Source organism: Aquarana catesbeiana, linkage group LG02, assembly GCF_042186555.1.
Source record: "Aquarana catesbeiana isolate 2022-GZ linkage group LG02, ASM4218655v1, whole genome shotgun sequence".
NCBI classification, from domain to species: domain Eukaryota; kingdom Metazoa; phylum Chordata; class Amphibia; order Anura; family Ranidae; genus Aquarana; species Aquarana catesbeiana.
This window is the reverse complement of record NC_133325.1, coordinates 762477945-762493663: the sequence shown is the minus strand read 5'-3', so window position 1 is coordinate 762493663 and position 15719 is coordinate 762477945. Positions and strand designations below refer to the sequence as shown.

Below are 15719 nucleotides of genomic sequence, written 5' to 3'. Positions count from 1 at the left end.
TGGTGCCCTGCATGTAGATTAAGGGCCGTCACCCCGAATGGATGGGCCACAACTGCTCACAGGGCATAGTGACTACGTGTCACATAATTCCAGAAGTAAATGTGTAGGGGGGCTTTACAAAGGAAGTTTACAAACTTCAAGGTCATTCAGATTAATGGGAGGAGGCTAGAAATAAATGAATTATAATTTATAAGTGAATATATGATTTTACATATTTTTTTTAAAAAGGGGTTTCATTTGCCATACACATATCAAGTACATTCTTTGCCACAAGTTAATAGATACATTCCATGTGTTACAGAGCCTATAGAGACACATTAGTCTCTATCATTGGAACGTGTTAGCAAAAGTTTATGTTATGCAGACGTATTGCATTTCACAGCCAGATTGAGTCTATCTGTTTAAATACACATGAGAGTTCTGTAGCATTCTTAGTTGTATGGCATCCACATACACTGTATTGTGAAAAGTATTGGGACGCCTGCCTTCACATGCACATTAACTTTAATGACATCCCAGTCTTAGTCCGTAGGGTTCAATATTGAGTTGGCCCACCCTTTGCAGCTATAACAGCTTCAACTCTTCTGGGAAAGGCTGTCCACAAGGTTTAGGAGTGTGTCTATGGGAATGTTTGACTATTCTTCCAGAAGCGCATTTGTGAGGTCAGACACTGATGTTGGGCGAGAAGGCCTGGTTCATAGTCTCCGCTCTAATTCATCCCAAAGGTGTTCTATCGGGTTGAGGTCAGGACTCTGTGCAGGCCAGTCAAATTCCTTCACCTCAAACTTGCTCATCCATGTCTTTATGGACCTTGCTTTGTGCACTGGTCCAAATCATTTGCTTGAGAGGGGATTATGGTGTGGAGTTTTTTTTCAGGGGTTGGGCTTGGCCCCCTTAGTTCCAATGAAGGAAACTCTTAAGGCATTAGCATACCAGGACATTTTGCCATTGACAGAGAGCTGATCAGGTCGGTCGGCTGCTGGTTTTCCAGCATGCTCGTCCGACAGAAACCAGCCAAATGGCCGGCTTCTGCTGAACAGGCCAACATACACACGGGCTGAATGTCGGTCCTTTTTTATTTTGAACCAGCAAATGTCTCCCAACATTCAGCCCATGTGTACCTGGCTAATGACTACTATAGACCAGTGGTCTCCAAACTGTGGCCCTTTGCTTGCTTTTATTCGGCTCTTGGGGCACTCTACTAATACCAACAATGGGGCATAATCCCCCCCCCCCACTGACACCAACGAAGGGGCACAATTCCGCCTAATGACACCAACAATGGGGCACAAGTCCTCCCAATGGCGGGGCATTGTTTATTCCCACTGACGTCGGGACCTTTTTGTGACAGACTCATCCGGGACAGAGGATTTGGAGGGGACTGAATGCTAGCCTCTTGCCTACTGACTATGGGCCCTGGCTTTTTAGGGGACACTACTCTTTGTAAGACATAGAGTAATGTTGGAGTAATGTTACTTTGGACTCAAGTCCATGTCTCCCCAAGATGCACAGACTCTGGGATCCATGGTAAGGGCCTATATGCCACATTTCCAGCAAGGATGGCTTTCTACTGTGGGACTCATCACAGATGCTGATGTCATCAGCAAGCCACCTGTCTGGGGTTGTCTGCTGTAATGGGTTTATTGCAAGGAGGTCTAGTGTGTCTCCTAAGGGTCTTTCATCCATTGTTATTTGTGCTAATTAACTCAGCTATTGTCTGAAGGTGTTCTGTGTTTATACTTATGATAATGTGTATTGTACCTTTTGAGCTTGGAGCCAGCAAGTCTGACCTGCAATGAGACATTCAAGTCATCCAGGTGGTTAAAGATTCTCTGAGATGGGATTAGCCATGAGTCAGCTGTACCTCATTAGCTGAACCATTGTTTAATGTTTTGGGTAAAAATTTGGGTCATTGTTAACGTGGTGAGTGACCTCCTTCTAAAGTGTATAAAAAAACAGTATTCTTGTTCAAATAAACAGTTTCAGCTTTGCAGCCAAACAAGTCCTGCCTAGTTCTTGGTTGTAATATGCGGCTATAATATCCAATATCTATATTTAGACTGGAGGAAGTGGTATATGACGGAAGCACTCAAGCGGAGTGTGGGACGTTCCGTTACACTTTTCTACTCCCAATGTCCACAATCCAACCCCCTTAAATCTAAAGGACAGTAAACTGGCCCTTCGTTTAGAAAGTTTGGAGACCCTGGGACTAGACAATGAAAGCAAAAGCAAGCATGGCGAGGAATTACTCTCAGCGCTCTTCTCATATCAGCATGCTTGTCAGAATGTGAGCTGTTCTGCTTTTTGCACGGCTCTTACCTCTCACACTCCAGCTCTGCTAAATCGGGACTGCAAGAGGCTGATACCAGGTCACATTTAGGTAATTAGACTATTTGCAATGAAAAAATACATTTACATTTGTATTCATGATTACATAGCTGCATTCATTTGTATCTTTTTTATCTGCATAGAGTTCTACTTTATGCTGTGATATGCAAGTACCTGTAGGATGGGCAACAACTCACCTTAATCAGCCCAAGACCCTGGGGTTGATTTACTAGGCAAATAGATTGTGCACTTTGGAAGTGCAGCTGTGCTCTGCAAGTGCAGTTTCTCCAGAGCTTAGTAAATGAGGTGAAGCTTCACTTTGCAAAAAAATACCCAATCACATGCAAGGAAAATAAATAAAAAAACAGCATTTTTGCTTGTTCCCGATCGCATGATGAAGGTCAGCAGAGCTTCCCCTCATTTACGAAGCTCTGGAACAAACGCCCTCCGAGAGTCCAACTGGACTTGCAATGTCTATCTGCCTTTAGTAAATCAACACCCCCCTGTGTAGACCAACTGCTGTACAACTACCAGCCCCAGCATGCCCAATCAGCCATGTTCTATGATATTCATTGCAGTTAGCTGCCCTGTGCGCCTGATATGTGAACTACAAGCTTCACCCCCCCTCACTGCTTGCTACAGGTATCCTAGAGCAAATCACATTGCCTAGCACTATCCAATACAATCCAGCTTTCATCCAGACACCGGGCCTATTGTAAGAGAACAAGACACAATTCAAGTCACCCTGTTGCCTGGCAACCAGATATTATCACAAGCCACAAGCCCAGAGGTTCCATCACCACGCCAAACCACAATTTAATCTTCGAAAACCACAAAAGATCGCCTCACACCGTCTAATGCTGCTTTGTTTTGCTGCTTATGAGACGTGATATGTGCAAACAGGTTTTTATAATACAATGGCACACAAAAAGCAAGGGTGATGTAACGTTCCCCAATCAAAATAAATATGTAGATACATGAATAAATCAGTTTGAAGGGTCAAGTCCACCCAGAAATTAACCCACCTGATAGTCTATTAGCTCCTATGGATTCTGTTGGTGAGTTCTCGTGTCTGCACCCCCGCTGTGCTCATAATGAGCGCCTCCCATTCTTCCTGTTGGAGTTTTATTTATTTTATATTATATGGAATGTAAGAGAAGAAAGCTGGAACACTAACAGATGGGCAGGATACCCAAATCCCCCAGCTGGATGGGAACAGCGTTCGGTATTAGGTCAGGGGGATCTCACTGTTTGGGTATTCAAGACGCTAAGGGCTCATGCACACAAGTGTACAATACACTGCACTCAAATCAGTTATGTATACTTAATATAGTAATAAAGTATTGTATGTGATGACCCATTCACACAGCTCTGTTTAGGTCTGTAGTGTTTAGCTGTGTAAACCAAAAGAGGAAATATTTGCGACCATGGACCAATTTTGACCTTATTTTATGCTCTACACATGTAAATATTTCTGCAAATGTTTACATGTATGCAGTGTAAATGGACATGGCCATATGCGCCACCACCACTGTCTAGGTAAACAATGTGTAGGCAGTGATGGTTGTACAGGGGCAGAATGAACTCAGCTTTCTCTGGGCAAAAAATACGTTTTCCCATGTAGTGGGGCTGTACCTGCACTGCAGGAATCAACTGCTTATTTTGTCTAGGTGTGAGGAGAAAGCTTATACTCACCCGATCCTTCGTTCCACTGGAAAATGACACTCCCCCACAATCCAGAGTTGGACCATTCCTGGCCTATGGAGCCTGCTCTGGGCTTGACTTCAGGAACAGTCCACAACTCAAGACTGCTGGAGTGCCGGACCGGTCTTGTGCTGGGAGGATTAGGTATGTGAATCTCCTTTCTCCTCTCCCCTAGACAAAAATGAACAGTTAACCTTAAGAAGGGCTTTCAGTAATTCTGAATATTCTCTTATTCTGCACTGCTGCCGCTGCCTACACATTGCTGGTGTTTACATCTCTCCTGAATGAGTAATTTATGCCGATTAACAGAAGGCTGGGGTCATTCTTTAACAATAACACTGCCTCATCAGGAGGAGATGTAAACATGTGTAGGCAGCAGCAATGGTGAAGATTTGGAATGTCTGTACACAGAACACATTTCAATCTGTATGGACACAAGCACATGTATGCCCATATGAACAAAAAAGAAGGATTGCTTTTTATGCAGGGTCTTGCTGCCAATAAGATCCTGTGTGAATTGTATATGGCCTGTATTATCTAATAACTCATTCAAGGGGAGACGTAAATGTGTAGGCAGCAGCAAAGATGCAGATGTAGAATGACTGTCCATACAACACATTCAGTTCAGACATACTGTAGGTCTGTATGAATTGAGATCATGGATCACTTTTCACCCAGCAAGATCCTGCTCGAATTCTATATGGCCATGTGCATGAGGCTCAAAATAATTAATATACTACATTTAGGTGGACTGATTCTTTGATTAGATTAGAGAGCTACGAAGGATGGTTTATTACAAGCTTCTGCCTGATGCACATAGATATTTGCATAATAGAATATGTCTGAACCTGCATAGGAAAACAAGGTTCCATTTCTAAAATCAGACCTCACCAGGGTCCTGCATGTACCCATATGCATTTTGAAATCCTGCGAGTTTGCCGCTGGAAGCTGTCCAAATTCCAACATAAGCTGAACATGTATACTGCACATGTATACAGTGCAATAATGGTGTCTCCTATTGGTGTCGGTTTTACCGGTAGTGTCTTAATGGCTACTTTCCAAACATTCGATTTTCGCATGTGGGTTGGTAGTACTCCTAGGGTGCAACAGGACTGTGGAATATAGTCAGCTTGACCTGGCAAGAGCTGTCTAGTACTCCGTTTAGCTTTTCTTTCCAGAGCCAAACCATGATCCAGGATATGGTTAACCTTCACAGGGCAAAGTTCTTCATGTTGTGCATGTTGGCAAGTCAAATTTGTTTTATGGCAATAGTAGGTCCTGTCTTTGACAGAACACAGAAGACAGCATATCCCCTGAAATGTGTTGGCTTTGTCTGATACCTTTATTCTATAAACATTTGGATTTGACTTGTAAGTGCCATGAAGGTTTGTACTGGGTGCTCCTCAATTTCCACCCAGGGAACAAAGAAGAGGCAGCCATTGTGTGACTTGAACCAAAAATCACAAGACCACTGGCTAGGAATTCATTAGAAACAATATGATCAGAGAAGCACCACTATGACAATACAATACAATACAATACAATGGTGATGTCACCAAAACCAAGGACTGAATCTGATATGTCTAGTGAAGACAAAGCATTGGCTTCCATTACGTACAGGTGACACGTCCACTTGTATCCAATCTCAATCATTAGGTAACAGTGCTAAGTCCCTTTTTTTCTTTCCTCTCTTAAAATACAATTAAACAGCTCAGCTCAGCACAAATACGGCAGCACACAGATACAATCAGGAAGTTTAGTAACCCTAAGAGACAAAACTTAATTAGAAGGCGGATGAAGACTTTAATCAAAGATGCCAATTCCTTCGCAGTGGTAGCTAGATGCCAAAAGGAATAACCCAACACTTGTACATTTGACAGTCCTAGGGGGTCTTGGAGAAGGCAATATCCATGTCATGTATGACACTGAGACCTAAATATGACCACTTACCTGAGACAAGTGAGACTGTGTCCTTCTCCCAGGAGACATACGCCTCCACTGGGGAGGAGATAATGCACTTGAAGACTGCTGCATTGCCTCTCATGGCTTTCTGATCTTCCACTCGGACCGTATAGGCTTCCCGTAACACTATAATGAAATACACAAGCGATACTCAGCAATGTTGGCTACAGAATATTTAAAAAGACAGAACATGAATAAACCAAAAGAAACACTATTTTTAAATGTATATAGCAGCCTGTGTCCCCCTTTGAAAAATTACTTCTCATACTTCCTGGCTACTGGATTGGAAGACAGAACGGGAAGGGGGAGGGAGGGATTTGGTAAAACAGAAAGTTCATCTTCTTCAAGTCCAAATCCATTAACCACTCTAATGAAGAAAATGGAGGTGGTAATGGATTTAACCTTGCAGCCACTAGGACAGCCTTTCTCAATCATTTTAGCATGGAGGAACCATCAGAATACCTTACAGAGATACATATCTTCAGGAACACATGGCAATAATTACTATACCTACACCTCACATCACATCAGTGTGTTGGCTAGTGGAGAGAATTCTCTTTACATTGGTGGTCAGTGGGAAGAATGCTCCCCTTACATTGGTAGCCAGTGGAAAGAATGCTCCCCTTACGTTGGTAGCCAATAGGAGGCATACTCCTCTTACATTGTTACCCAGTGGGAAGAATACTCCCCTTACGTTGTTAGTCAGGAGGAAGAATATTCCCCTTATGTTGGTGGTCAGTGGGAAGAATACTACCTTTACATTGGTGATCAGTGGGAAGAATACTCCCCTTACATTGGTGGTTAGTGGAAAGAATACTCCCCTTACATTGGCAGTCAGTGGGAAGAATACTCCCCTTACATTGGTGGTTAGTGGGAAGAATACTCCCCTTACATTGGCAGTCAGTGGGAAGAATGCTGCCCTTACATTGGCAGTCAGTGGGAAGAATACTCTCCTTAAATTGGTGATCAGTGGGAAGAATACTCCCCTTACATTGGTAGCCAAAAAAAAAAATACTCCCGTTACACTGATAGCCAGTGAGAAGAATACTCCTCTTACATATGTGTACAGTGGGAAGAATTTCCCAGATAGCTAAAAAGATCATTAGTGTCATTGATTACTAGGAGGCAGAAATTGCTTATTCCTCAAGGAAATCTAAGCAGCCTCTGTAGGAACCCTAATTTTGGCTCTTTGGGTGTGTCAGAGTTTCCTGTAAAAAGGACTGATCACTGCTGCTTATTCTTTTTGTGAAAGGTGACTGGTCTTGTCTCCACACCCAGTGTTGTTTCCTGCAAGCGGCCTGAAATGTGCAGACATGCTAGAAGTCCATGTCAACAGGAGCCAACAGGAAGTGAGAGAAAATATCGTTCAAATGGGGGTGTCATTTACACTTGCTCCACTGGCAACTGAAAAAAAAATCATATTTCCCATCACTGCCACCAGGACATACTGTATAAGGAGGGTAACTCTCCCCAGTAAGAACAATAAAAAAGTTTGGTTTGTGGATAAATTTAAGTAGACTACCAAAATATATAAGGGATAGATGAAGCAGATGCTGAATTGGCTTCTTCAGTTGTTGAAGTGTTGATGCATGTTGCAAGTCTCCTATTTAAGGCCTATCTACTTCTGTGTCTATGAACGGTTTGTAATCATAGGCCTGAGTACCTTGTTTGTTCACCAGGACCTGAGTACCTTATTTTGTTCCTTTTGAGTAGAACATGATTTTGGAATGACAATACAAATATCCTTAGATTATGCTGTGAGAGTAGTTTAGCAGAATGTTAAATTGTCCATTCATCATCTCAAAATATCAGTGATACCATACTTTTTTTTCAAAGCAAACTTTCTTACGGCTGCCATATATAGTGGAAACTAAACCCCCAAAAAATGTGCGCTTCGTGCAAAAGGGTGATGCAGCACTTATGTATTCTGGACACCAGAAAACTCTATTACTGTAACTACTTAGAAAGTGCAAAAAAACAATCAATAACTTAGTGGTAAACCATACATCATTATAACTCATAATGAAAGACTTCCTACATCTGTTCCGTCTGTACAACGGATGTCTTCAGGACATAAAATAAGACGTCCATTGTACAGACAAAATATGCGTAGGGTGAGGCCAGTTGCTTATGATGTTACACACCTGCTGATGTTCTCTGGTGTGATGTCTTTTTTTGCCCATGAGATGCTTTTAGATTTATGAGTATATTTTCTTTTAATAAATGATGTGGTTTTAGGCAATACTACTCTATGGTCCATCTATCCATATTCTGAGGAGAGGTCTTTGGATAACCAGTGATGGACCCTTAAGATTTTGGAGCCTGAATTCCGTCTGGTGGCTCTTGATCGGATGGTTTCCATGCTGTCGACTTCTTATAATTTGAAGATCATTACCACTTGGTAAGGGAACTGACACACTTGAATTCAAGGTGGTTTGGGACTATTGCATGTGGATTTTCACTTATTTTTAAAATTTCACAAGTGGATTTGAATATACTGTATGTTTTTGAAGCTTACTTTATATTATGCAGAAGTTTCAACCATGTGTTCTATGATGAACACGTCACTTGATATTTTGATGTATATTGTGTATGAAGTCTTTTATTATGAGTTATGATTATATATTAATTACCTCTGAGTTTTTGATATATTGGGTTTTGTGCACTAAGTAGTTATATATTGTGGAAAATAGAAGCTCTGGCATTGGAGAGTTGAATAGCTGGGGCTTACCTCCAGGAAGAGGTCAATCACAACTTGAAAATAAGTAGAGGCCCCATAAAGCTTGGGCTTAGGATCCAAGGTCCTTCAAAAAGAAAACTTGGATCTATCTATCTATCTATCTATCTATCTATCTATCTATCTATCTATCTATCTATCTATCTATCTATCTATCTATCTATCTATCTATTGTATCTATCTACAAGCTGCCTGCACTTCAGCAGTCAGCACCATTGTTACATTGGGCACATTTTAGGCAAGGAAAGGTAATTTCAAAAAAGTTTACGTATAAACAACAGTACATGCAAGTTAATTTACTCACCGGCCTTAATGTGGACATCCTGACTCCTGATTTTCCCTGAAGGGTTTTCGGCTGTGCAATAGTAAGTATTATCATGGATTAAGTTATTAAAGCTTGAAGGAGGGAAGGGGAAAATTTGGAGAGTGCCATTGGGGTGGACGTGGCGGATCCCAGGGACATCGTAGATCTCCTCGCCCGTTGCTAGGTACCATCTGAGCGTCACACGAGGGACTCCTTCTGCAGGGCAGGGTACCAGAGCCCCCGTGGTGCTAGCAAATACTACCTCTTGCAGAGATGCATTGATAAAATATAGGCTGGCATGTAGATCTTCACTAGAAACTGGAAAAAAAGAAAGAAAAAAAAAAAGACTTGTTAAAAATGTATATCTATCAAATATACTATATTACATAATTTGTGTATAATATATATACACATATACACACATACATATACACACACACACATACACACACACACAGTAGCTCTAATATATCCAGGAAAATAAAGCAAGTTTTCAAACATCACCTTTGACATTTTTACTTTTTCCTACTGTGCCCTGAAATTATCTAGGTTCCACAATAATACAATCAAATTCCTGCCCGAAGGCCAATACAGTCTTTGCAGTGCATTGTACCAGCACAAGTAGCATTTATACAGTGTTATGTGTGTAGGGACCCTGCCATAAGCTTAAATTTAGTATTAAACCAAACATGGAATGTTTTTTGATACACCAATGAACGACTATCTTATATACCCTGATGAAGGAGCCACATAGTCTCTGAAACACGTTGGGTGGAGGATACCAGATTGTATCATCTTGCTATTTCAGTTGGTGTATTTTCAGTTGTTCAAATCAAGTACTGTATATTTCATGTTTTCTGTCTTTTACTGATGATTCATAATAAATATCATTTTTTTGTATCAAATTTATCTGTTATGTGTTTGAAGTGCCTATAAAAAGTCCCACAACTGGGGAACCTCTACGTCTATATTAACCATTTGGAATCAACCATTTGGTCTTAGGACAAGTTATACTGCATACAAGCTGGAGTAGATCAGTTCTCCTTGATGTTTTTTATCGGCATGTGAGTATCCATTTGCAGCTTGTTTTCTCTGTCTGTGGAGGGCTACACCCTTGATTGGCACTGTGAAAAAAAGCAGGATTGAAAAGGTGGTTGGGAACTGCAGTTGGGTAGTGACCCTACTTCCATGAATGCTCTATAGTTGGCTGGGAGTAGGATCTGTTGACCTGAATTGCTATATTGTACATTATCCTCATTTAGTATGAGCCATGCAACCACACAAGTTGTAAAAGTTAGATGTTCTGTTTTGGCACCAAGTGTCCATTTCTTTTTTGTTTTAAGCAGGCTGGTGCACTCCTGAGTGGACCATACCATCTGAAAGCGGAACTTTTTTCATCTTTCCATCTATTAAATCCTCTGCCCTTGTTGTTTTAACTTTGGATAGTAAAACATTTTTTTTCTGCCAGGAAATGCCTTATACAGCCCACTTCCTGTTTCTTGTCTGGTAAAAAAGCCTAGGCTTATGACATCATGCACAGCTCTCTCTCTCACGAGAGTTTGCCAGGAAGGGAGGGGGTGAGTCATAAGAGGGCCAATGAGACCTGCAGACCTGGAGGTGTGCCTCTGTGTGTCTGTGTAAATCCAGGAAGTGAACAGGCAGCAGCTTCAGCTGCCCACAGTCAAAATGGATGCAGCCAGACTCAGCGGAGGGAGATTTCTGCAGCATATTTGGCAAGTACAGAATCACAGTATATATTAAATAATATGCAAAGTGGTTGGAGGAAAGCTTCAGAATGGCATAGATGTTTTTATTACAAATTTTGTGAGCAGACTGCAGTCCCTCTTGAATGTTTCTATACACTTTATTAAAATACACAAATAAAAAAAAAAAAAAAAGAAGATTTCTATAAAAACTTCTTCCACCCTATAGAGTTGATTTAGCAAAACTGGGCAGTGGAATAACTGGTGCAGTCCTGCTTAGAAACCAATCATCTTCGAGGTTTTTTGTCAAAGCTCAATTGAACAAGCTGAAACTAGAAGCCGATTGGCTACCATGTACAGCTGCACCAGATTTTGCACTCTCTGGTTATAGTAAATCAACCCTTAGGCCTCATACACACAGGGCGTTTTTACAGCTGCATTTACCAGCGTCATACTTTTTATTTTTTGCAGCTTAATAACACCTCTCCATGTTATTCTACGTGTCCATGCATGCATAGGCTTTTAGGAGCTGTAAGTGGCAGAGGTGTTTTCAAGCTGCAAAAAAATACCCAGGGCCAGCACGTTCTGAAGACCGGCGTTACAGCTGTAAAATCATCTGACGCGGCTAAACGCGGGGACATGGTGCCCCAAAGAACCAACCTCCACATGTTGAGAGCATGTGGCCTGGTATGGTCCAGGACGGGGGGCGCTCGATCATCCTCCCTCTTTCCTGACCTGCTGGGCTGCATGCTCAGATAAGGGTCTGGTACGGGTTTTGGTGCAGGGGACACTTTTTTCTTTTTTTTTTTTTTTTTGGCGTGGGGTTCCCCTCAAAATCCATACCTGACCGGAGGGTCTGGTATGGTCTTGGGGGGAACCCCATACTGTTTTTTTCTTTTTTCATTTTGGCATGGGGTTCACTTTCAAGATCCATACCAGACTCAAAGGGTCTGGTAAGAATCTGCAGGGTGGGGGGGACCGTTCAATTTTATTTTTATTTTTTCAATTTTGGCATGGGATTCCCTTTCAAGATACTCAGAGCACAAGTCCCATGCCACAAGTCGGATCACGATGATCCAACTTGGATTTGACTTCCAATCAAATCTATGGGCCGAAAGGTGGATCAGTTAGAACGGCTCTCATAGCGAACTAAAAAACCAGGTATGCCCCTTGGGACTTTTTGGAAGGCAGACTAGACACTGAGTATAAGAGAAGTATGTATATAAAAATATCAAAGTTTTATTAGTACAAAATATAAAAACATGACCATACGGTCAATAGACATGAACAACATACAAATATGATGACATATTTACAAATGTTACAGAGAGGGCACCCTGAGCCTTGAATATGCTGGAGCACCAAGATTGGCCTGTAGAAGGCCAGTCCTTGAAGGTGTTCACATAGCAATTCCAACGTGTTTCAGATTTACATGTATTTTTCCTTCTTCAGGGAGAAAGGATAGGGTGCTAAAATAGAAAGTCATCATGTATAACAAAACAGTGTGTAATAAAGTGGCGTGTTTCAAAAGATATATGTGCTTGTAACGACCATCCAGCCTAAGATAGATGTAGCAACAGTGCAGACTTTCCACGCTACTGCTGGGACCATAAGTTAGGGTAAGTATGATCCACCCTTTGTACTTACAGACAAAAATTGTGTTCATATAGGTCTGCATAGATGTATGATGGTCCGTGTAAAAACACCATGTGATAGCGAACCATTGATTTTGACATGTCATGCGACTTGTGCTCTGTAGTAAATTGTATTTAGGAGTGGAAAATAGAAAAGGCAAAGAAACTTTGCTAAACGCGCATTAGTGCCAATGCAAGAAGCTACTAAAATCGCATATTTATACCCACTTTTTCCTGGGGTCGGTACTGGCTTTGCAGCTCATTATTTTTTTTAATGCCCTGTGTGCATGAGGCCTTAGGATTCAATAATTCCACCCTTAGATGCTTGCCCACTGAACCACATGGGGGACCACATCAACCTCCAAGCGGTAAGGATTTGCAACATGTGAAAGAAATTGATAATCTAGGCTAGATGTTGGTTTGGCCATAGGCTCAAGCTCTTGCTGGGGTTTGTTTCCATGTTGACTAGAAGATGCAATCCTTACAGAATATTCTGGGCCTACCCGGGCCTGGGCCTACCCGTAACAGAAGAAGCAGTAAAGCAATATAGAAGACTCTTAAACACTTTATGTGCTAGTATTGTGGTGCAAGAGAGATTCACTAGTTACACTCAAATTATTAAAAACTTAAAGGATAAGGCCACGTACACACGGGCGGACATTTCGACCGAACTGGTCCAAACTGGACTTTCCGACGGACTTTTGAACGAACGGACTTGCCTACACACGATCACACCAAAGTCCGACAGATTCGTACGTGATGATGGACAACCAGACTAAAATAAGGAAGTTGATAGCCAGTAGCCAATAGCTGACCTAGCGTATGTTTTCGTCCTTTGGACTAGCATACAGACGAGTGGACTTTTCGACCGGACTCGAGTCCGTCGGAAAGATTTGAAGCATGTTTCAAATCTAAAGTCCGTCAGATTTTCGACTGAAAAAGTCCGCTGAAGGTTCGATGAAGCCCACACACGATCAGATTGTCCGCCGGACCAGTCCGGTCGAAAAGTCCGCTCTTGTGTACGCTGCATAAGTGTTCATTTAGTGCACTAACCTATAGTCACTAGTGCATCCCAATACCTTCCCCAGCATCTCTGGCAAGCCAAATAACCCTACTTGTTCCCTGTGCAGCACTGGTACATGAGTTCAGCTTCTTCCTGAAAGTCCTTACTATTTAGTCCTGACTTTCTGAGCCCCAAACTCTGTTCATTCCAACAGAAAGTCCAAAATCCACCTGGACAAGCACAGAACCTTACATTGAGGATTTTCAAGAAGAAGCTTTGCATTACTGAGCAGGCCTTGCAACAAGGGGGGCCTAGACAGGTAAGTATGGGGCTTTTCAGGGATGTTGCAGAACACTTATAGTAAGTGCACCTAAAGTGAAATGTCTCTTTAAATTGCCAGTCAGTTCTTAGCAAGCATGCTTTTACACATGAGATCTGTTTGCTATCTAAACTATAAATTCAGTAATGACTCATAATTGGCAGGATCTCACTAAATACTAGTGTCTCTCATCTACTAATGTGCCATGAAGTTGTAAATGAAGCGACATTGTGTTTTGATGCGGTTTGCCTTTTTTTTTTTCATAGGTGACAATGCACCAACAGAACCAAGAATTCAAACAATAAAAAGAGAGAAAAAAAAAAAAAAAAAAAAGAGAGGTCCCCATATGATCTCAAAGCAATCACTAAAAGAAAGCAATTATAAACATCTACTTGACACCTTTTTCAGCATAAATAGCCTGATACACAACACAAGCGTCGCCTGCGCTGACTAATCTTTGTACAGCCAGCGTTATAAACACTCCCACTCATTATCACCTAACGAGTTGAGTCTTGTTTTCCTTCTCAGATGGTCTGAAAAAGAAACATGCTCACCAATTAAAGTGTAAAATGATTATTTCCAATCACCAGGCCATAAAGCAGCAACTGCAATTAGCAGCAACGATGTCAATTATACCAGAATCGCGGCATTCGGATACCGGTTGTCATGCACTATATAAAAAGGGGGAAACTGCTAATCTCCTCTTAAAGCGGAACTCCAGCCAAAACATTGTTTAGCTGTGGATGAAGTAGGTGGGGGCATTGATGCTCGTGTGTCCATCATTTCCCATCTCGATGATCACATTGCCAAAGTTGCAACATGAACCTGATAAATACGTTTTGGATAGATACCTTCTAAAGAAAAAAGAGATATAGGGTTCGGTTGATAGAGGTTTTCTATTATTTAAAAAAACTTGATTTTGAGGTCTTTTTTAACCAATGTCATTATCAAATTTTTTAGGTCCACTTTAACATGAACCTGACCGGACTTAAAATTTTAAAGTTTCTAAGCGGACAACTGCCCTGAAAACCTGTGACTTGTGGAGTATGCAAGTACCTGTGTCGATCTTCAAATGGATCCCTTTGTCTTTATGTTAACCTACTTGAATTCTACACCCAGGCTGTACATGGGGACCTTGCTTCTGCCCAAGTCAAGATAAAGCCCCGCCCCTACCCATTGTCTTGGCTCCACCCCAATTCATATTAAGTTGACAAACACCATATCGTTAATGGACAGTGGAGGCACTGGAATTTGACAGATAATTGATAGGGGTTGGGGCTTAGCACAAAGTAGGGCGTTGATGTGGGCAAATGTCACTGAAGGTGGATTTCCAGTCAAAATTCTTTTAAAAAGACTACAGAAATCATAGCCTACCTGTTCAGTTGACTACAGAGAACATAGCCTACCTGCTCAGTTGACCACAGAAAGCATACTGTAGTCTACCTGCTCAGTTGAACAGAGAACATAGCCAACCTGCTCAGTTGAGCAGAGAGCATAGTCTACATACTCAGTTGACCACAGACCGCATAGCCTACCTGCTCAGTTGCTAAAGAGCTTAGCCTTCCAGCTCGGTTGACTACAGAGAACATGGCCTACCTGCTCAGTTGATAACAAAGGTCGTAGTCTACCTGCTCAGTTGACCATAGACCACATAGCCTACCTGCTCAATAGATAAAGTCCATAGCCTACTGGCTCAGTTGACTACAGAGAACATGGCCTACCTGTTCAGTTGATAAAGTGCATAGTCTACCCACTCAGTTGACCACAGACCACATAGCCTACTTCTTTAGTTGACCACAGACAGCATAGTCTACCTGCTCAGTGCTTCTGTCCTTTATGTCCTTCTGTCCGGAGCTTGAGCACTAATTAGTTTCATTGGCCAGATTAAATTATTATTCTGGCCAGTTAAAATAATGAACGCCCAATCACTTGACAGGCCTAAATGCGCCTGGACATGTTTACACACGTCAAGCATTTCTCTGCCAAAATGCTGCTGTCAGGAGGAAAGGTGTTTAGGCAAACACC

The 15719-nt window shown here is 41.8% G+C and overlaps 1 protein-coding gene across 4 annotated transcripts in view; it reads right to left on the bottom strand.

The window, feature by feature from the left end:
• Positions 1 to 15719, bottom strand: part of DSCAM (DS cell adhesion molecule) — a 726986-nt gene that overhangs the window by 586641 nt on the left and 124626 nt on the right. For all 4 annotated transcript variants that reach the window (XM_073617225.1, XM_073617227.1, XM_073617226.1 and 1 more), the window contains exons 2-3: positions 9036 to 9353; positions 5983 to 6120 (exon numbers count right to left, since the gene is read on the bottom strand). In XM_073617225.1, the coding sequence (XP_073473326.1) occupies positions 5983 to 6120; positions 9036 to 9353 (456 nt within the window). The remainder of the gene's footprint in view (positions 1 to 5982; positions 6121 to 9035; positions 9354 to 15719) is intronic.